Here is a 22,067-nt window from a genome sequence, read left to right on the forward strand (position 1 = left end):
TCTCAAATACTTAATAATTGCCTAGCTTTGTGACCTTGGGCAAGTCACTTAACCCCATTGCCTTAAATTTAAAAAAAGGCTTAAAAATATATGGTGAACTAAATCGACATTTCACAGGTTTTATGCTATAAAGTAAACACTTTTGAGTGATAAAACTCGGTAAATTGGATGACGATGACAGTGGTGGGGACACAGCAACAGCATCATGACAGAGAGAGGAGACACCCCCACCATGGGGAGCTCGCAATGGAGGTTTCACATGAAAAGAGGTGATGGCAAACTTCTGCCAAAGCTTCAGAGCCCCTAAAGTGGCCCACAACCTGCTTGCAAGTACAGAGTGGGGAGAGCTGGCAAGCACAGATGTTGGGTGCTAGCCCAGGCAACAAATCAAGCCCATGGAACTCAAGAACAAAGGAAATGTCTCTCCATCATTTGCTCCTATTTGCAAAGTAGAACCATGGCCCCACCCTATCATGGAAGAAGAAAGACAAACACAGATGATGAACACAGAGAATAAACAGAAAATAGCTCCTCATTCTACAGTCATGGAAGTCATGCCTCTCTCTCCCTAACTAGGGAGAGGCCTCAGGGAGAACACAGAAATTCCTGCATGTGGTGGGTGGCTCATCATCACGGGAGGTTCTCTGATCTTGGTTTTGGGTCAGCAGTGACTGCAGGTCCTTGTCAAGGCACTGATGCTGTAGGAGAGAGCAAAAGAAGCAGCTTTCTTTTGTGCTTTTATTATTTTCTTCTGAGGCGGAAGCCCTCCTTGTGATGCTCAGAGCTTGGTGGCCTTGGGCTCACACCAGCAGGCCCATGCGCGTGACTTTGGCTGACAGGAAGGTGTGCAGCACAAAAACAATTGGCTTGGGGCAGGAATGCAGATCCAAGGTCTGTGGGGAAAGCACAAGAATGGGTCAGTACTCTGGGCAGAGGAAGCACAATATTTTACACAAGCTATTTAGAGTCAGCCCTGTGGGAAGGCATTCCTCACTCCCATCTCCACCAGCTACTCAAGAGCCCCGCCTCTCATCAGTGGTTAGCTCAAAGGCCCTTGGAAAAGTGTCCCCTCTTGGACCAGTTTATGACTAAGGAAGAAACAGAGAACATCACCAAAAACAAACTAGATGATTTCGATTAAATTAAAAAGCTTTTTCACAGATAAAACCACTGTAACCAAAATCAAAACAAATGTAGTAAATTGGGAAACAATCGTTACAACTAATGATTGTGACAAAGGACTCATTTCTAAAATATATGGAGAACTGAGTCAAATTTTCAAAAACACAAGCCATGCCCCAATTGACAAATTGTCAAAGGATATGCAAAGGCAATTTACAGATGAGGAGATCAAAGCAATCCATAGCCATATGAAAAATTGCTCTAAATTATTACTTATTAGAGAAATGCAAATTAAAGCTTCTATGAGGTACCACCTCACACCTCTCAGACTGGCCAATATGACCAGAAAGGATAATGATCATTGTTGGAAAGGTTGTGGGAAATCTGGGACACTATTACATTGTTGATGGAGCTGTGACCTCATCTAGCCTTTCTGGAGAGAAATTTGGAACTACACCCAAAGGGCTATAAAAATGTGTATACCTTTTGATCCAGCAATACCACTACTGGGTCTATACCCTGAAGAGATGATGAAAAAAGGGTAAAAACATCACATGAACAAAAATATTTATAGCAGTCCTGTTTGTGGTGGCAAAGAATTGGAAATCAAGTAAATGTCCTTCAATTGGGGAATGGCTTAGCAAACTGTGGTATATCTATGTCATGGAACACTATTGTTCTATTAGAAACCAGGAGGGACGGGAATTCAGGGAAGCCTGGAGGGATTTGCATGACCTGATGCTGAGTGAGATGAACAGAACTGTACACCCTAACAACAACATGGGGGTGATGATCAACCTTGATGGACTTGCTCATTCCATGAGTGCAACAATCAGGAACAATTTGGGGCTGTATGCAATGGAGAATACCATCTGTATCCAGATAAAGTGTTGAATAAAGTTCAAGGACTATTTCCTTTAATTTAGAAAAAAAACCAGATACCTTATTGTATGATCTTGTTATCTCTTATACTTTTTGTTTCTTCCTTAAGGATATGATTTCTTTCTCATTACACTCAATTTGGATCAATGTACAACATGGAAACAAAGTAAAGACTGACATTGCTTTCTATGGGGATGGGGTGGGGGGAGGAAAGTAATTTCCCATGGGGGGAAAAATTGTAAAACTCAAATAAAATCTGCAATGAAAGAAAAAAAAGAAAGAAAAGTGTCCCCTCTCTCCTCAAAATCTTCTTTCTTAAAATGCCCTTTCACTCTCATCACACTATTTCAAACTTTATTTACCTGTGTTTGTGTGTGTGTGTGTGTGTGTGTGTGTGTGTGTGTGTGTGTGTGTGTTTGTGTGTATGTAAGATATTCTCTCAACAGAGAGAGCTGTTTGGGACAAAGACTGCCCTTTCTCATTTTTCTATTCCCAGTACCTACCACAATGCCTTGCTTGACAAACATTTGCTGAATATTTTTTTTTTTTAGGTTTTTGCAAGGCAAATGGGGTTAAGTGGCTTGCCCAAGGCCACACAGCTAGGTAATTATTAAGTGTCTGAGGCCAGATTTGAACTCAGGTTCTCCTGACTACAGGGCCAGTGCTCTATCCACTGTGCCACCTAGCTGAATATTTTTTGCTGATATGGAATTTGATTTAGATAAAGATGGCCCCAATGATGGAATAGGTTAATATCTGATTTTATCTAATCAGGGTTTCCACTTTTTAATTTTTGGGATAAATGGGGGGACAGATGATTTTTACTATACATAAAAAAGTAAGAAATACCCTGAAATTTCTGAAATTACTTTTTTTAAAAAATTGATATTCTATTTTTCCAGATAGTTATGGGAGTTTTTCAACATTTATTCATATGAATATGCTTATTTTTAAGTTATATAATTTCCTTCCACCCTTCCTTCCCACCTCCTTCCCCTCAGCAATGAACAGTCAGGTGAATATTGTATATAGACATTTGTGTTAAATATGTTTACAGATTAGTCATTTTTGGTATGAGGAATTGGTATATTAAGAAAAAGAGAAAATCATGAGTTAGAAAAGAAATACATTTTTAAAAAGTGAATGTAGTATTCATCAGATTCAGAAGGTTTTCTGGTTTGTTTTGTTTTTCTTCCTCTGGATGGGGATAGCAATGTCCATAGTTGGTCTTCTAAGGTTGTGCTAACTCTCAGAACTGCTGAGAGGAGCTGCATTCTTCAAGGTTGATCAGCTCACAATGTTGTTAATGTGTAGAATGTTCTCTTGGTTCTGCTCCCTTCACTCAGCATCAGATCCTGTAATTCATTCCATACTTCTCTAGAGTTGACAATTTATGGTTTCTTATAAAACAATAATATTCCATAACATTCATATACCATAATTTGTTCAACCATTCTCCAATTGATGGACATTCCCTCAATTTCCAATTCTTTGCCACTACAAAAAGAGCTGTGATGAATATTTTGGAACATGTGGGACTTTCCTCATTTTTTATGATTTCTTCTGGATAAAGGTCTAATACTGAAATTTCTGGGTCAAAGGGTATGATCAGTTTTACTGATCTTTGGGCATAGTTCCATATAGCTCTCCAGAATGCTTGGATCAGAAACTACTCTAGTCTTGACCTTTAGTTTACTTAGGAACCATAGAAAATTTAAATGAAAATAAAGTTTTTTCCCCCTTTTTTTGTCTTTTTTTTAAGGTTTTGTTTTGTTTTTTTTTTGCAAGGCAGTGGGGTTAAGTGGCTTGCCCACGGCCACACAGCTAGGTAATTATTAAGTGTCTGAGGCCGGATTTGAACTCAGGTACTCCTGACTCAAGGGCTAGTGTTCTACCCATTGCACCACCTAGCCGCCCCTTTTTCTTGGAGGGCAGATATGTACAAAAAAATTTATAACCGCTCTTTTTATAGTTAACACTACTCGTGGTGTGTGCCTGTTGATTGGGGAATGACTAAGTAAATTATAATTTACAATTACAAAGAATATTTTTGTACAATAAGAACTGATAACATGTACAGTTTCATTGGAAATGGGGAATATTTTTATGACCTGATACATACTGAATCTCTATAATTACAACCTTTCTTCTTCCTTAGTTTCTGACAAAGAGGCTACCTTTCCCTTTCTAAGGCCATGCCTTGATTTTATCTCTTCCTGTCTTCTCTATCAACTTGCATTCTCCATCCTCTTCTACCTCTTCCTATCTACTGGTTCCTTTCCTATTGCATTCAAACATAGCAAGTCTTTGTAAATCACTAGACTCTATCCTTTTAGTCCTTCATTCTACATCCCTCCCCTCTTCCTGATATAAATTCCTTGAAAAAGCTGTCCATACGTTCATCCCACTTCTTATCCTTTTGCTGATTCCTCAAATCTTTGCAATATGCTTCAAACTTCATCACTCAACTGAAATGGCTTTCTCCAGTCACCAATGATTCCTCAGTTGTCAAGTATGATAGTGTTTTCTTAGGCCTTGACCTTCCCAACACAGTTTGTACATGTGATACTATTGATTGCTCTCTCCTCTCTGGGCTTCCCAAGGTCTTTTTTGCTGGCTCATCATTCATATAATGCTCTTCAGTTGAGGGTGTTCTCTATATTCAGTCTCTACCTCTTCCCTAATACCTTTTTTTTTTTTAGGTTTTTGTAAGGCAAATGGGGTTAAGTGGCTTGCCCAAGGCCACACAGCTAGGTAATTATTAAGTGTCTGAGCCCGGATTTGAACCCAGGTACTCCTGACTCCAGGGCTGGTGTTCTATCCACTGCACCACCTAGCTGCCCCTCTAATACCTTTATTATCGTTGTGGACTTAGTGATCATCTGTATTGCAAATTATCACCTCTTCTCTCACACACATATAACCTTACTCTCTCTCCCAAATTTAGAGGTTGTTATCACATCATCAGTTACCTGTTCACTATTTCAAAATGGATGTTCCGGAGGGATCTCAAGCTCAGCATGTCCAAAACTGAACTTATCTTTCCTCTCAAACTTTCCTCTCTTCTTCCAAACCTCCCTAATTTTCTTCAAGGTCTCACCATCTGTCCAATTGCCCAATTTGCCATTATTCATTCCTCTTTCTCTCACCCCACTTATCCAGGCAGTTGTCACATCTTGCTGGATCTGCCTCCACAACATTCTTCTATTTTAACTCTTCTTTCTATTCAAATAGCTGTCACCTTAGTTCAAGATTTTTCCACAGAGATGGCTGCTAACAGCCTCCTAATCAATCTTCCTGCCTCATCTCTCATTACTGCAATTCATATCAAACAATGGAATTTTCCCTAAATCCCAAAACCATGTCACTTCCCTAATCAATAAACTGCATCAGGTTCCTACTAATTGTGGGCTAGAATGTCCATTTATTGGTTTAGCTACCAGAGCCCTTCAAAATATAATCTCAATAGGAAGTTTATCCCTATAGAAGAACTGTAGAATAGTAGGCAGAATTCGACTTGAGCCCTGGAAGACCCAAGATCAAGGCCCACTTGTGATACATACAGGCCTTTTGACTCTGGGTGGTTAATTAACATTAGCTCTCAGGGTTCAAGGCGGTTCCTGGCCTACATGGCAGAGTGAGCTTCCTCCTTAGGGAGCTCGCTACAGCAATAAAGTCACAAACAGTGCCTAGCCTTCTGTTCCCCTTGGAGTTCAAGGATTCACTGCTTCGCCTCAATTTTGCCATGAAGAACCAGCTGATGGTCTGTGAACAAGGCTGTGCATTTACTTCTGAAACATCTAACTCCAAGTGGCTTTGGAGTCCTCCAACTTCCATTTTGTTCCTCCAAGGGAAAATGTCTCTGTTTCCTTATCCATCCACAGACAGAAGGCACGTGAGAAATCATGTCACGCTGTGTGGGCATAGCCCTCGAACTATTTTCATTCAAAGCAGAGTTACCTTAGCAACTAAATTACTAAATCTCAACTGCCCCTCTTAACAGATTGACAATATTAGCACCAGCTATAGTATAATTTTTTTGTTAAAGGGCCACAGGCATAAGTATTCAGTAGAAAACTTTTGTCAAAAACTTGTTTCTTTTTACTTTTTTGAAGTAAAATTTATTTTAACTTCCACTGACAAGCATAGGTAATCAAATACATAAACAAGAACATAAGAAAAATTAGAAAAGAGGAAGGTAAAACTGAAATGGACATTTAAAATATATTGGCCATTTCAGTTTACCTTGGTAGGTTTCAGCTTATCTCCAAAGATAGAAGCTAAAATGGACAATTGTGATTATGTAAAATCAAAAAGGTTTTTCACAACAAAAAAACAGTGCTGCAAAATTTAGCAAATTGAGGGGAAGGGAATCTTTGCAGCAAGTTTCTTTGAGAAAGGTCTCATTTCCAAAATAAATATGTAATTAATTTATAAAAGAGCCATCCCTAATAGATAATCAAAAGATAGGAAGAGACAGTTCTCAAAGGAAGTCATCCAAAATATAAATAGCTTTGTGTAAAATACTCCAAATCATTAATAGAGAAACACAAATTGAAGCAACTTTGAGGTTCCAGTCCATACTCATTAGACTGGCAAAGGTAACAAAAAAGTAAAGGTGACAAAGAATGGTTCAGAGAAAATGGGCACATTTATTGTGTTCTGTGGGTGGTGGTTCAGAGTAATTGGTCCACCCATATTGCAAATCAGTTTGGAACTATGACCCCAAAGTTACTAAATTATGAATAGTTTGACCCAGAGCTACCATAACCACTACAGTATACACTGCAGTATATACGAAGAAGAGGAAAGAGGAAATTAATCTATATGTTCAAAAATATTTGTAGAAGTTCTTTTTCTGGTGGCCTCAAATCAGAAACTAAAGGAATGGATGCCCATAGAAAATGACTAAACAAATTATGTATATGAGTGGAACGAAAATGCCATAATAAATAATGAACTGGACAGTTTCTGAGCAAAGTGGGATACCCAATTAACTGTTGCAGAGTGAAGACCTCAGAGCTAAGAGAACAATTTATAAAATGAAAACAACTTTATGGAGGAAAACAAGGTTGGTGTTCAATTCAGTGATAAATCATGAATCCAATGGAAGATGAAAGACTCCATTTGCCTACTCTGGGTGAAGTTAATAGCATTTCATTAACATACTTTGTTGTAAGTGTTGTACTGCCACAGAAAGTGCTTCTATGAAAGGCATTCTTTCTTTGTCCTCCTTGGAGGATTGGCCCAGTAAGAAATTCATTGGATCAAAGGAGATGAACAGGTAAGTGGCTTGTATTGCATGACTGTTTTCTAGAGTAGATACAGGAACCCCTAGTTCTAAAAATCTCAGCTATTATTCTATTTTATTATCTTTGCCATTTTAAAATATATGAATTGTTTTCAGTAATTTAAGCAATTTTCATGACATTGTAAACTGTTTCCATCTTTTGATTACTTACCTATCAAAGTAATAAATGTAATATATTATAAATGCTTATTGATGAACTGGCTAACTGAAGAATGGCTAGTAAGTCTTATATATTTGTGTCAATTTCCTATATAGTTTGGATATTCTACCTATCACAGACAGATGATGATATTGATTTTGTTTATGCAAAAGTTGCTTAATTTTATGAAACTAAAACTATTTTAGCTTTTATTAACTCTAAGGTAAAGAATTTTCCCCTTTGTCAAGAATTATAAAAAGAAACAAACAAGAATTGCTTTGGCCTTTTAAACTGCATCTTTTTTTTTAGTTTTTTTATTTATTTAAGGCAATGGAGTTAAGAGTAACTTGCCCAAGGTCACACAGTTAGGCAATTATAAAGTGTCTGAGGCCATATTTGAACTCAGGTGCTCCTGACTCCGGGACTGGTGCTCTATCCACTGTGCCACCTAGCTGCCCCTAAGTTTTAGCCTTTTAGAGTAACGTGACCTTTTATGATGTTTGTCCTTCATTCTCAAAGAGAACTATAACCATCAGGAAGTGATGCTATGACAAGCACGTGAATTGAATTTGAGTGATGGGGCGCTATGCTAAGTCACAAGCCTCACTTTCTCTTCTGGAGCCATCTTGGTCCAGTGGCCAGATATGGATCAGGACAACTGGCGATGGCAAGGACACACAATTAACAAATGTCAAGTAGCTGAGGTCGAATTTGAACTAAGGTCCTCCTGATTCCAAGGCTGGTGGTCTATCCACTGTAACACCTAGTTGCCCTTAATATATGATCTTTTATACTAAGATGGCAAAGTTTATTGTACTATAAAGTTTAAGATTGCCCCCTTGAACCAAATTTCTTGAAATGTTTTTCATTTTTTCCCAACAATTCTTACTAAATAAGAAATCCTTCCTCTCATCTCCATCCTTAGTTTGTTCTGTGCTTTACTGAATCTAGGATCATCCTTTACAGTAGGTTATAGAGTCTTGCTTATCCTCTTCAACTGAGCTATTTTTCTTTTTGTTATTGTTTTATTTTGTCATGTCTGATTCTCCTTCCCTCCTTTGAGGATTTCTTGGCAAAGACCCTGGAGTGGTTTGCCATTTTCTTCTCCAATTCATTTTAAAGCTGAGGTAAGAAGAAACAGGGTTAAATGACTTGCCAAGGGACACACAGCTGGTTGGTTCTTGTCCTTCATCATTGAAGAAGACCAAAATGACATCACAATGTTTGAGACAAATTACAGTTTGTCCAACTGGGACTGACCAGACCAATAAGAGCTTGTAATGCTCTACCACAAGTTGGGACAAATAGTCTATACTCTAAACTTACATGTCATGTTTCCTTTGAGCTGCTTCCATTCTGCCTTCCTCATAGAGTGCAGCCCCTTCAATGATGAGGGCATGCCATGCTGGGTGGTCCTGTGCCAGTGTCTCTCAAATTATACAATCAGTTTTAAAGTTCTTCAATGAAACCTTCAGGGTGTCTCTGTCTCACTGCTTCTAACCCCCTTGTGAGTGCTTGCCCTGTTTGAGTTCTCCTTAAAATAGTTTTTTGGGCAAGCATACATCTGATATTTTAACAATGTGTCCAGTCTATCATACTTGCACTCTCTGAAGTAATGTTGGAATGCTAGGCAGTTTAGCTCAAGAAAGGACCTCAGTGTCCCATATTTTATTCTGCCAGGTGATCTTCAGAATCTTCCTGAGACAATTTAAATGGAAATGATTCAGTTTCCTGACCAGGTTCCACAGGCATAGAGCAATGAGGTCAACACAATGGCTCTTGTAGACCTTCTTTCTTTTGGAGTCTCCCAAATCCTGAACTAGCTCTGGCAATGCGAGTGTCAACCTCACTGTCAATGTGTACCTCCAGGGAAGAACACTGCCAAGGTAAGTGAATTTATACATAGTACTCAAAATTTCTCCATTTGCTGTAACTGATGGTCCCCCATATGGATGGTGTGGTGCTGGCCTTTGGAGCACTTGGGTTTTCTTGGTGCTAATTGTTAGACCAAAATGGGCACAATCAGCAGAGAATCGACCCATACTTTGTTGCATCTCAGCTTCAGAGGCTGAACTGAAGGCACAACCATCTGCAAACAGAAGATCATGCACTAACTCATTCAACTTTGGTCTTGGCTTGTAGCTTTTTCCAGTTGAAGAATTTGCCATCAGTGTGGTAGTTGACCTTGAGGTCATTGAAGACATTTGATAACATATCTGAAAACATCATGCTAAAAGTATGGGAGCAAGACCACAGCTGTATTTTACTCCATTGATTTACTCTGGGACATCTCAAAAGCATTATCCACTATCCAGAACCCAGGCATGCATGCCCTCATAGAACAGAGTTACAATACTGATAAATAACCACATTTTGACATAATTTTCCATAAACCCTTGTGACTAATGGTATCAAAGGCCTTGGTCAGATCTACAAATGTTGTACAGACTTCTGTTCTGTTTCTGGCATTTTTCCTGGAGGTGTCAGGTAGCAAACACCATATCAAATGTTCCTTGACCCTTTCTGAAGCCACACTGGTTTACAGGAAGGTGACCAACTTTGGGTGAAAGATCAATCTATTGAGAAGGACTCTGGCAAGAATCTTACCAGACTAAAAGAGAAATACCTTGTGATTGTCACAGGACAATCTAATCCTTTATCTTTGTAGAGATGGACAATGGAGGCATCTTTGAATTCATTCCATATAATTTGGAAACTTTCAGTCAGTTTTCGGGTGAGCATTGGACCCTCATCTTGTAGATCTCAGCTGGAATAGAATCATCACCAGGTGCTTTGCCACATGAAAGGAGCCTAATGGCATTCAGAACCTCTTCATCAGTTGGAACTTCAGCTAGGGCCTGATTGACTTCAACTTGAGGTAAAGTGTCAATGGCTTCTGCACTGAATGATGATGGTCTGTTAAGAACACTATGTAAGTATTCAGCCCATCTCTCAAGGATTAAGTCCCTATCATTAATCATTGTAGATCCATCAGCACAGAGTAGCTGAGATGTACCATATACCTTTAGACCTAAATAGCTTTCAGGGCATCATAAAAGCATTTTTGATTTATTACTGTCTACATAAAATTGAATTTCATCTGCCTTCTTACTAAGCCAATAATCCTGTATCTCTCTAAACTTTGCTTGGACTTTTCTTTTAATGGAATTAAATGATGCCTTCTTAGAAATGGATGAACTATCATTTTTTCATTTAGTAGCTTCTGTATTCCTCATCATTTTCATCAAACCAGTCTTGGTGTTTGAGAGTGTTCTGGCGCAGATGAACAAATACATTGTTTACCAGATCTCTGAAAGTTGCCCATTCCTTCTGTGTTGGCTCAGTTTTCCCTCCTATTTAGCAACAAACCATCCCCACTCAGAGAGACATTCTAATCTCTTGATGTTAATTCTTCTAGTAGTCATTTTGCTTTGGAGCCTCTGCTTTGGTTGAATGTGAATATTTATTGGGGAAGATGAGTACTTGTGATCAGTCCAACACTGTGCACCACACATTGCCTTTTTCACTCTGTCATCCTGTTTGTCTCTTCTCCTTGTGCTAAGAGGGTTAGTTTTATTGCTTCTAGGTAAAAGGAAGACAGTGTTTGTGATGAGAAGGTCATGAGATGCACAAGTCTTCAGCAGAAGCAATTGCTGTTGCTGTTTCCAACTCCATTCTTCCCAAGAACTCCCTGCCATGTCTGGTAATGAGTCTATTCTAGCATTAAAGTCACTCAGAATTATTATTATTAAGCTTGTCCTTTTTTGGTACATTAATGACAAATGTCTCTAAGTCTTCATAAAATTTTTCTTAAAATTCATCATGGTGGGAGTATAGGCACTGATGATGGTGGCATGGCGTTTTTCTAGAAGTGGAAATCTCATTGCACTGAGCCTGTCACTCACTCACAGTTAGTAAGGGTCTGAGGTCAGATTTGAATTCATGGACAAGAGTCTTCCTAATTTCAAGTCCAGGGTTCTATCCACTGCACCACCTAGCTGCTCATTTTTTATTAAATCAGTTCTAGATAGTTTTTTGTGATTAATACTTCATAATATAATTTGACATCTGGTCATCTAGACTCACATTATGCCCACCTTATCTTCACTATTTTCTTCAAGATTTTAGAACTTTTAAACATAATTTTCCCAATCCTGCTTACCAGTTCTCCCTCAGGGCCACCAAAATCCAGGTATAGATTTCTGATACCATCATCAGCAGACATTTTTAATTTTTCAAAGGGGTATCGATATAACACACTACCAGGACCGCCTCCTTCTCTGGAAATCGTGAACCCATTCTCATAATGCACCGTGAGTCTTACTTCTTGGCCATTCATTATGCAACCTGTATAAAAATAGGTATAAAAGCACCATTAGGAGGTTTTATATGTTGTACTATCAAATGCTGGAAAATTCTTCTGATCTGGAGTGAGAAGGCTGACATATTCTCAAACCTCAGTGAATCACTGCTTACTTGAGATCTACCCATGGAGGCCTCATTTTGGGCACTGACTTCTCTAGTGATACGAAAAGAGACCTCCATATTCTCCTTGACATATGAGTCAATTCAAAATTATTAAACATTAAACAAGTGCTAGCAGTCCACGGCCTCAAGGAATTAATACTATAACTTGGGAAACCTGATATAAATATGAAATAAAAAATGAAAGTAAATATATACATCAAAATGAATGACAGTGCAATAGGATAACAGAATAGAGATATGGAGTTAAAATCACAGGCAAAGACGTGTGGAAGAAGGCAGCTTTTGCTGGTCTATGAAAGAGGAGAGGTCCTTGATATGTTAGTCAATCCACAAACATTTTCTAAGTGTCTACTATGCTATATAAACCACTGTAGTAAACACTGAACATACAAAGAAAGGCAAAAGACAGTCTCTTCCCTCAAGCAGCTTACAATATAATATAGGAGATATTATGAAAACAAATACATACAGTAAACTAACCATAGGATACAGAAGGAGGGCTCCAGAAATGAGAAGGGTTGGAAAATTTTCCTATGGAAGGCAGGACTTTAGTTAGGATTTAATGAAGTCAAGAAGTGGAAATGAGGAGAGAGAGCAAAGCATGCATGATGGAAAGAAGCCATTGAAAAACTGCAGAGTTGAGGAATGGAGTATTTTGTGTGAAGAACAGCAAGGAGGTCACAGAGAGAGAGAGAGAGAGAGAGAGAGAGAGAGAGAGAGAGAGAGATGGTTGAATGGAAGATGGATTGAGGAGGAAGAAATGAGGCAGGCAGACATCCTCCTCCTGAATCCCCAATAGATTATTGCAATAATCCAGGTGTGAGCAGATGAGGGTCTGTATTAGAGAGATGGCAGTGTCAAAAGAGAGAAGGGGGAATATTCAAGAGATGTTTCAAAGTGAAATCCAACACTTTGGATATTGGAGGGGCAGGGAGAGGTAGTAAGGAATCTAGGACTACTCCCCTGATTGTAAATCCAGGAAACTGGAATGGTGCTGCCCTTTAGTGATAGAAAAGGGAATAAGAAAGTAGGAAAAGGTCTAGGGGGAAAAATGAGTTGAATTCTGGAAATGCTTAGTAAAAGATGTCAACAGAATATCCAGTTGGATCTGTGATACTGGAGGTCAGCAGAGAATTTAGGACAGAATAAGCAGATTTGATAATAATCTACAAAGAATGGAATCCACCAGGATCCAAGAGATCACCAAATGAATCACAGGGGGAGAAAAAGAGTTGGTAGTTGGTAAATAACAAAGCTGAGGATGGAAATTAAATCTCTAGATTCCAAGTACAGGGAAGCACCTTTTTCACTGTACTGCTAGGCTACTTTATCCATAGGTCACCTACATAGCATTTACATGGGTATGTCTGTGTGGGTCATTTTAGCAGTCTACACTATTGACATTAGGCCTAAGAAAACATCTGGCATAAGGAAATTATAAACGAAGTACTTATTGAAATGAAATCCCTTTCAATGTTTTATCTACAGCTGCACCCTTAGGACCCCTAGAGCCTTGTATTTCCCTTGCAGATGAACCCTTATGTGTTTCATTTCCCCCATGATGAATGTGGTCAGTCCACTACTATCTTGATTTTTAAATCTGTATCCATGGCACTTATCTTGATGTTTTGTACATAGCAAGTATTTAATAAACATAGACCTTCACACAAACATAAATCATTTTTAAAGTAAAACTTTCTTTCTTTGAACTTAACCACTAGGGGGAGCTTAAGCCAGATCCTCGTGACTTTTCTCCTCAAAGAACCCTTGAAAGCTCATTGGAATATTTTTTTAGTGAGTACTAGATTGAAGAGTTCCTTTTTTAAAAATCTGACATTCTGAATTCTTTATGTCCCCACAGCCATCTGGCTTGGCAGATGGTACCATTTTAAAGATTCCTATACAACATTTATATTAAAAAATCCTCCACCCAGGGATAAATGAATTTCAATGTTCAGTAAAGTAACCCAGTAAAGATTGTAAGGGTAATTAATGATGGCACATAAATAAAATATTAATATAAAGTTTTATAATAAATATTTACCCATGGGTATGCATGCAGGTATCTATGGAGCTTGGAGAAGCAACTCTATAGGCAATTTTATTTACATGTTTATTTCCAATATCACCTCCTCAAGCTGCCAAGATGCTGACAGTTTCAAGTACTAATGAAGAACATATTTCTGCACACACTGTAGACAATGACATTAGCTCAAGTGAAAGAGGGAAAGCATACTAATATCTACTGAATGACTATTGGAAATGAAACATGAGTGGTACCTAATGAGACTTCCTTGATCAATTCGGCTGCGGCATGGCAACCTTGTACAATAACCCGGGTCCAAGTCGACAAATCCCGATGTGTCTCAACCCTGAACATGTGCATCTCAATACCCTGTCGCGAGCCTGTCCTGGTGGCAAAGGTAAGGTCAGATCCAAGAGATGGCGACCTGCATCCCGAGCCCGAGTGTACCAACCTGGGGGCAGAGAACACAGTCCTGGTGAGCATCAAAAAGGAGCACATGAGCCAGTATGGGATTAGACACTGCAATGAGGGCTACACAAACAAGAGCTTGAAGGATGGATGAGATTCACATGGGTGGGAAAGAGGGTAGAGAAGAATTTGGATAAAACAAGGCAGAAAAAAAAACAACTAGAAAGTTTGGTCTGGCTGATAGAACAGAGTATGAGAAAAGATAATGGTGGAAACATGGTCAGCTTCAATAGCTAAGCCTTTACCCTCTCTGCCTTCCTTCTTTCCTTCCCAGAGTTTGATAACTCCAATAGAGGGAGTATGGTACAGTGAAATTAAAAAAAAAAAAAAACAGTGGAAATTGAGTCAGAGAACTTGTGTTCAAATCCTACTCATGATACTTCCTAGCCTTGAGACCATGGGCCTCAGTTTCTTTATGTGGAAATGAGAGGGATGGCTCAGCTGGCTCTAAAGCATCCCTCCAGTTCTCTATCCATTCTACTGCCCTATGGCTTCATTCAGGGTGAGGAATTGAGTCCATCTCTCCTCTAAAATTCTCTGTAAATGAAAATAAATGGAAGGGAGAGAAGGAAGGACCTTTGAAAAGTGTTTTGAGAGAAGGGTCCCAAATGATTCAAGATCCTTCTGTCCCAGAGTCTATATTGGGGAAAAAAATACCGGTTACTGAGATATCCATGTCTTTATTTAGTCCTATGGGAGTTATATTACTTACAATGAGAAAAAATGATTTATTATTTCTTAAGGTGAAAAATTTCTCATAGTGTCTGAAGAATGAGTTTTTTGTGCTCCAACTGAATTTCATGCTCACCAATTAACAATACATTTGTCATAATTGATTATGTCAGAACTTGTAAAGGACATTAGCAAGGAGGGATCAAAGTTCTTTCCTACCTTAAATTGGGATAAGGAATTTGTGTCCTTAACACATATATTATATATCATGGATGTTTCACACTCAAATCATCCAACCAGGACTCAATTTGTCTTTTTTGAAAATTTACAAATAGTGCATTCAAGTTTATTTTGCATTGAGAATTCAATGCCACCAGAGGATATAACTAGGAGATAATTTGGAGAAGGAATGATCCCTGTTGGGAGTTGAGGCAAATAAAACAAAGAATGGAAACGGAAGTAAAATAGAAAATAATCACAGTGAGAAGCCCTACCAGTACAAAATCTCAAATCTTTTCATGTTGCCTGCTCTGGTCAAAACACAGAAATAAAGCCTGAGGCAAGAAGAGAATTTCAATAACAAAAATCCCAAAATATGTACCATTTAGAATTTATGATAGGAAAATATTTGTTGGAGAGAAAAATGTGCAAGAACTTGTCAAGTACTGAGTACTAATACAATATATTAAAAAAATACCCCCAATGAAAACCAAGAATGGACTACACATGTTAAACCCACCCCCACCCCCCACAAGAAATGCTCTTTTCACCCAGATCATTGAGCTTTTCATTTCAGGAAAGCCCTTGAATCTAGTCAGTTTTCACTATGCCTTCCCTACTGAAACTATTATTTTATTTTATTCATTTATTTATTTATTCATTCATCTGCTCATTTATTTATTTATTTGCTTATTTATTTGTTTATTTTGGTTTTTGCAAGGCAAATAGGGTTAAGTGACTTGCCCAAGGCCATACAGCTAGGTAATTATTAAGTGTCTGAGACCGGATTTGAACCCAGGTACTCCTGACACCAAGCCCAGTGCTTTATCCATTACGCCACCTAGCCGCCCCATTGAAACAGTATTATTTTAAAAGTATTTTATACTACCTCTAATCCAACATGCATGTTTAAAATTCCTATTACTCATAAAAGACAGACTGGGCAGGCTCTGGGAATTGTTCAGTTGTCTTTTTCAGTTATGTCCTATTTAAGGTTTTCTTGACAAAGATACTAGAGTGGCTTGTCATTTGCTTCTCCAGCTCATTTTACAGATGAGGAAACTGAGGTAAGTAATTGTCCAGGGTCACACAGATGGTAAATGTCTGAGGGTCAGATTTGAACTCAAAAAGATGAATCTTCCTGACTTCAGTTCAGATACTCTATCCATGGCACCACTTAGCTGCACTGCCCTGGCTTCAGAAATTCAAAGACATTGAAAAATCATCCTCCTATAAGCAACTTTCATAATCCGGGGGGGAAACAATATGCAAATAATTAATTATACTCATGATAATTTTTTTCAAAGTCAATTTTATTTTACTTTCTGTTTCAAATTCTCTCTTTTTCACTCCCCTTAAGAAGACAAGAAAAACCAAATCCATTATAAAATATGTTTAGCTAAGCAAAACAAAATCAAGCATTAGCCATGACCAGAAAAAGAGAAAGAAAATAAGATATGCATCAATCTGCATCCCGAGTCTATCAGCTCTGATGGATAGCATGTTTCCTGATAAGCACCTCTACAGTGGTGGTAGGTCATGGTATCGATCAGTTACAAGGCTTTCAAAGCTGATTATCTTTATTAAAATATTGATGCTGGTGTATAAATTGCTCTCCTACTTCTTAATTCACTTTGCACCAATTTACACTTACTTCACTTTGCATCAATTCATACAAGTCCTCCCAGGGTTTTCTGAAAGTATCGCTTTTGTCATTTCTTAGAGCACAATAGTATTCCATCACAACCATACACCATAAATTGTGCGGCCATTCCCTAGTAGAAGGGCATCCCCTATGCTCAGTCACTCAAAGTCCAAATAAACCATGAGACGTGCATATATAGAGATATCTCCACCTCAAATATTCATTCAAGGCTGTTTGTGCTCAACCTCAAGTAGAACCCTCCAAAATCATATTCGTTTGGCCCACCCCACTTGGCCACACTTACATTGATCCCAATATTGTGATGCCATTTTGGTGGTTCTCTTTGAGCACAAGGGCTTTGCTAACACAAAAAGGGGCATGACAAATATTTCAGTATATATGGGTCCTTTTCCTGTGATCTCAATCCTAGGAGTCATGCTGCTGGGTCAAAAAAGTATACAGAAAAGAATTTGAGAAGGATGAGAGAAGGCACTAGCACTGAACTTTGAAGATGATCCCAGAGTGCATTTCAGGAATTGAGGACAGTTTATGCAAAAGTACAAAGGCAGGAGATAGAACCCCAAGTTGAGAGAACAGAAACAAGCCAGTTAGATTAGTGTATATAGAAGGGAATAATGGGCTACTCTTGGAAATGTAGACTGGAGCCAGATGAAAGGCCAAAATATATTGAATTTAAGATGCCAACATTTTTTCCAGACTGGATTCTATTAAAAAATCTTGTTAGGAAATAGGTTTCTGAAAGGAAGGAAAAAATGCAGGTCATAACTTCATAAAAGAATTACAGATTGAATGGGAAAAATGATCTTGGACTGTGTATAATATGTGGTCTCCACCTGCTCTTTCTTTCCTTCCTATAGTAAAATAAGCAAGATGCTAGAAGGGCAAAGATGAATGCAAAGTTCAACTCCCTGTGTAGCTAGAGTTAGTGTTGGTTCGGGTACTTGACCCAATGTAAAAAAGCAGCTTCCTCTAGCTGCTTCCTCTACCAGTTGCTTTAGCTAAGAGAGGGAAAAAAATTCTTCTGATTTATTCGAAGACAACTATGTCATCTAGACATAAATCAACTCAGCAAGAGCTAAATTAAGTATTGTTTGAGCTTGTGTGGGTGATCGAGATAGAATCCAGAGGTTGGAAGAATAACTGGATATATTCTACCATATTCAGCTAGACTCTAATCCCAAATCAGATATTAAAAAATAGTGAGTCTGGGAGAAGTTTTTCCTACAGATTCAATTGTGGAATGTTTGGCATAAGGAATTTAATTCAACCCATCTGTAAGACTCTTGCTGAACAGCAACTGGTTATCGGCCACTGACAAAGCTACACCTTCCAAGGGAATAGACACACTAGCTGAGGATTAGGTGTGAAGAGAGCCTGCAACCACAGAAAAACAGAAGCAAAACTTCTCTGGGTTTCCATGTTGTAAAATGGCTATATATTGTTTTACTCCCCCCAACCAAAGCTTGGAGGAAAAACCTACAAAACCCACATCTTGAGCCTACAGAGCAAGTCATCTCCAGCCCTTATAAAATTGGTGTGTCTGTTTTCCTGGTTCCACTGTCCATTTGACTTGATTCTCAGGAACTGCTTATAAAAGAAGATTTCTTTTTTTACTTTTAAGTTTTGTATAATTTCTCAGGCTAAAATATCAGCTTAAAAAAAAAAAACAGAAAACAGACAACCTGTGTTCACAGATCTTCCACATATAATACAATGTAAGTAGCAATACCTCGGATATATCACAAAAGAGGATCATCTATCTTCTCAAACTAGTCAATGTTTGATGAGGCAGGGAAAGACAATGTATTTTGTGGACTGGTAAGGTCATTTTTTTTCCTTCCTTATTTATACCCTTAATGCTGCCTGCTTTCTAATCATCTTATCATACATTAGATACTGTCCCAAAGTATTGGAAAAAGGAGAATGAGTGCATTGCAAATTTCAAAGCCTTCTCTTTCTTCTGCTATAGATCCCAGAAACTTTGACCACCCTCAAACAAGTCATGGATTTTCATTTTCTAGCCCTTCTTTCAAGGGTCATCATGATGTCTCTTTCCCAGGTCATCTACTATCCCTATTCTTGACTCAAGAATATAGCTCTCCTTTACATTTCTTCCTTAAGTGAATGATAGGGATAGAGAACATAATAAGAACAGAAATGCATGTAGCATGTTGAAGTTTTACATAACATTTTACATACATCCTTTTATTTGAGTATCACAACAATACACTGGCGGTAGGTACTGCAAGTATTAATATCTCCATTTTACAGATGAGAAGACCGAGGCTCAGAAATGTTAGCTTGCCCAAGGTCACAGTTAGTATCACATGAGGGGCTCTGAACCCATGTCTTCTTGCTTTTCTACATTATAACTTAAATCTTTGGTTCAATGATCCATATAGCCATGTTAGAGGCTTATTGATAATGAAAATGTCAAAATAGGCCATATCTATGAAATCAATCTACCTGTACTGCAACAAGTTTCAAAATGAGCAGAATTTACTGACTTTGATGATATTTAATAATTTAAGAAAGTTCACTGGCTCACATCAAATTTTCTGGTTGCCTATATTGTGTTATATACTTATACTGAGTCATGAGGGCTTCAGAAATAAACTACAGTCCCTCATTCCTGACCCTCAAGGTGGCTCCCCAAATCCCCTCTCCCAAAGGGGGAGAATTAAAGTACTTCAAAATACAGCAAGAATTGTTCTTTTATCTCATGCCCATTCTATGAAATGTCTCCATTTCCTCCTTCTGGTTCTGTTTATTAGCAACAAGATTTTCAGAATGCTTACTGCTTTAGATGATTCTTTAGTTTACCTGAGACAGGTTTTAGCCCCCCTTAGAGAACAGGCATACTTCCACATTTACTCTTAAACTTGCAAATAAAATCTAGTCTAGCAATGTATACACAATTAAGACACTACTTCAATACAGAAGTCTAGTATGTTTGGGTTACTGCTTTCATTCATTTCCCTAAAGAATTATAATTACTGTACCGGGTTTCTGGAAGGCTTTATGGGATTTGGTCAGAAGGTAATATATCTTTCAAAGAAGAAGCACAGGAATTCATTAATGATTAACTATTCCCTATAGAAATAGCCCCCATGTGTCAGGCGACAAGTCTTAGGTAGCAGGAGAATAGTAAATGAAGGAGGGATCTCATTTGTCTGAGGCATGCACATTCTTTGTACAAGCTGAGTTCCTGGCAACTCCTCTTGCATGCACAATGTATGCATCTTGCTTTATAAATAATGGTGCCAACCTCAAAAGCTATACTCCAACCAAATTTTGCCATTGAGAGGCTCTGCTATTCTAAAAAGGTTCTAGGGGCAGCTAGGTGGTGCACTGGATGGAGAGAGCACTGGTCTTGGAGTCAGGAGTATCTGAGTTCAAATCCGGAATCAAACACTTAATAATTCCTAGCTGTATGACCTTGGGCAAGTCAATTAACCCCAATGCCTTGCAAAAAAAAATTCAAAATAAAAAGATTCTGCACAAAGTGACCAAACACTCAATACTTATTCTTCAGTTTGTCCTTTTCATTTCATATAAAACCATCCCAAATCTCTATGAGCTTCTAACCCTCCCTCCTCCATCTGTACCTTAGGATAAATCTCTCAAAACAATGACATTGAGCACGTCTATCTACCAAATTATTTTAGAGAGGGTTTGACTTTTAATAAAGTTGGATTAACAAGTATACCTGAGACATAGCAACAAGTGGATATATATATTCTAGTTTAGCCATATTTGAATATTATCATTTAAGAAACTTTAGCATTCATTCTTTAATCAACAAATGGTCAAAGAACATAAACAGGCAGTTTTGTTTGTTTGTTTAGGTTTTTGCAAGGCAAATGGAGTTAAGTAGCTTGCCCAAGGCCACACAGCTAGGTAATTACTAAGTGTCTGAGACCAGATTTGAACCCAGGTACTCCTGACTCCAGGGCTGGTGCTTTATCCACTGCACCACCTAGCCACCCCAACAGGCAGTTTTCAGAGGAAGAAATAAAAGCTATTAATAGTCATAGGAAAAATTTCTGGAAATCATAAGCCATTAGAGAAATTTAAATTAAAATAATCCCAAGGAACCAACTCACACCTATCAGAATGGCAAAGCTGACAAAAAAAAAATTACAAATGCTGGAGGGTCTGTGGGAAAAATAGGCACATTAATTTGCTGGTGATGGAGTTGTGAACTGATCCAGCAATTTGGGAAAGAAATTTTTAAATTGTGCTCCCCAAGCTGTTAAACTGTATGTAACCTTTAGTTTGGAAACATTACAAAATATTGATCTATGTCTAAAAATGATAAAAGAAAAAGGAGAAAATATCCTATGTATTTTATCAGCTCTTTTTGTGGTGGCAAAGAATTGGAAACAGAGTAAGCATCCAACCTATTGGGGAAAGAATGACTGAGCAAGCAATGTGATGTAATACTATTGTGCAGTAAGGAATGATGAAGGGACTGGTTTCAGAAAAACCTGAGAAAACTGTATGAACTTATGTAAATAAAATGAAATGAACAGAACCAAGAGAACAATTTATACAATAACAACAGTATTGCAGTGGCAAAAAGCTTTGAAATTAAATAACCAACCAAAATTCTATAGGGCTCATGATAAAACATGCTACCCAGCTCCAGACAGAGAAGTGATGGATGCAGTGCAAAGTAAGGCACGTTTTCTTTTTGTGGACATGGGTCAATACAGGAATTTGTTTTGCTTGACTAAACATGTCTCTAAGGGTTTTACTTGCTTTCTCAATGAGGGGAGAAGAAGGTGAGATAGTGAGAATGGGGATCTGAAAATAAAATTGAATTTTTTTATTTTAAAGAAGAATGCAATAAAAAACCAGCAGTTCTATGATAAGTGATTAATTGGACACCTTCTTTATTCCACTCAATATTTATCAATTTATTATGTTTCCATACAGGTAGTGATTATAAATTCTGTTTACCAGGCCCCAGAGCTGTGAATTAAAGATTGTAAGTTTACTTGCTTAATCATAGGGAGCTAACTTAGAGGATCTCCATCCCTGTTTTTCCTTGTTATGTTAACCAAAGCCA

General features: G+C 38.1%; 1 protein-coding gene across 1 annotated transcript in view; it reads right to left on the minus strand.

Moving 5' to 3' along the window:
* Nucleotides 1–694: 694 nt before the first annotated feature.
* The window catches only part of SNTB2 (syntrophin beta 2), a 127,409-nt gene continuing 106,036 nt past the window's right edge, over nucleotides 695–22,067 (minus strand). The window contains exons 5-7 of the mRNA XM_074200518.1: nucleotides 14,223–14,419; nucleotides 11,617–11,801; nucleotides 695–893 (exon numbers count right to left, since the gene is read on the minus strand). Of these exons, the coding sequence (XP_074056619.1) occupies nucleotides 801–893; nucleotides 11,617–11,801; nucleotides 14,223–14,419 (475 nt within the window). The 3' untranslated portion in view covers nucleotides 695–800. The remainder of the gene's footprint in view (nucleotides 894–11,616; nucleotides 11,802–14,222; nucleotides 14,420–22,067) is intronic.

The sequence above is a fragment of the Macrotis lagotis genome, chromosome 1 (assembly GCF_037893015.1).
Source record: "Macrotis lagotis isolate mMagLag1 chromosome 1, bilby.v1.9.chrom.fasta, whole genome shotgun sequence".
Lineage (NCBI taxonomy): Eukaryota > Metazoa > Chordata > Mammalia > Peramelemorphia > Peramelidae > Macrotis > Macrotis lagotis.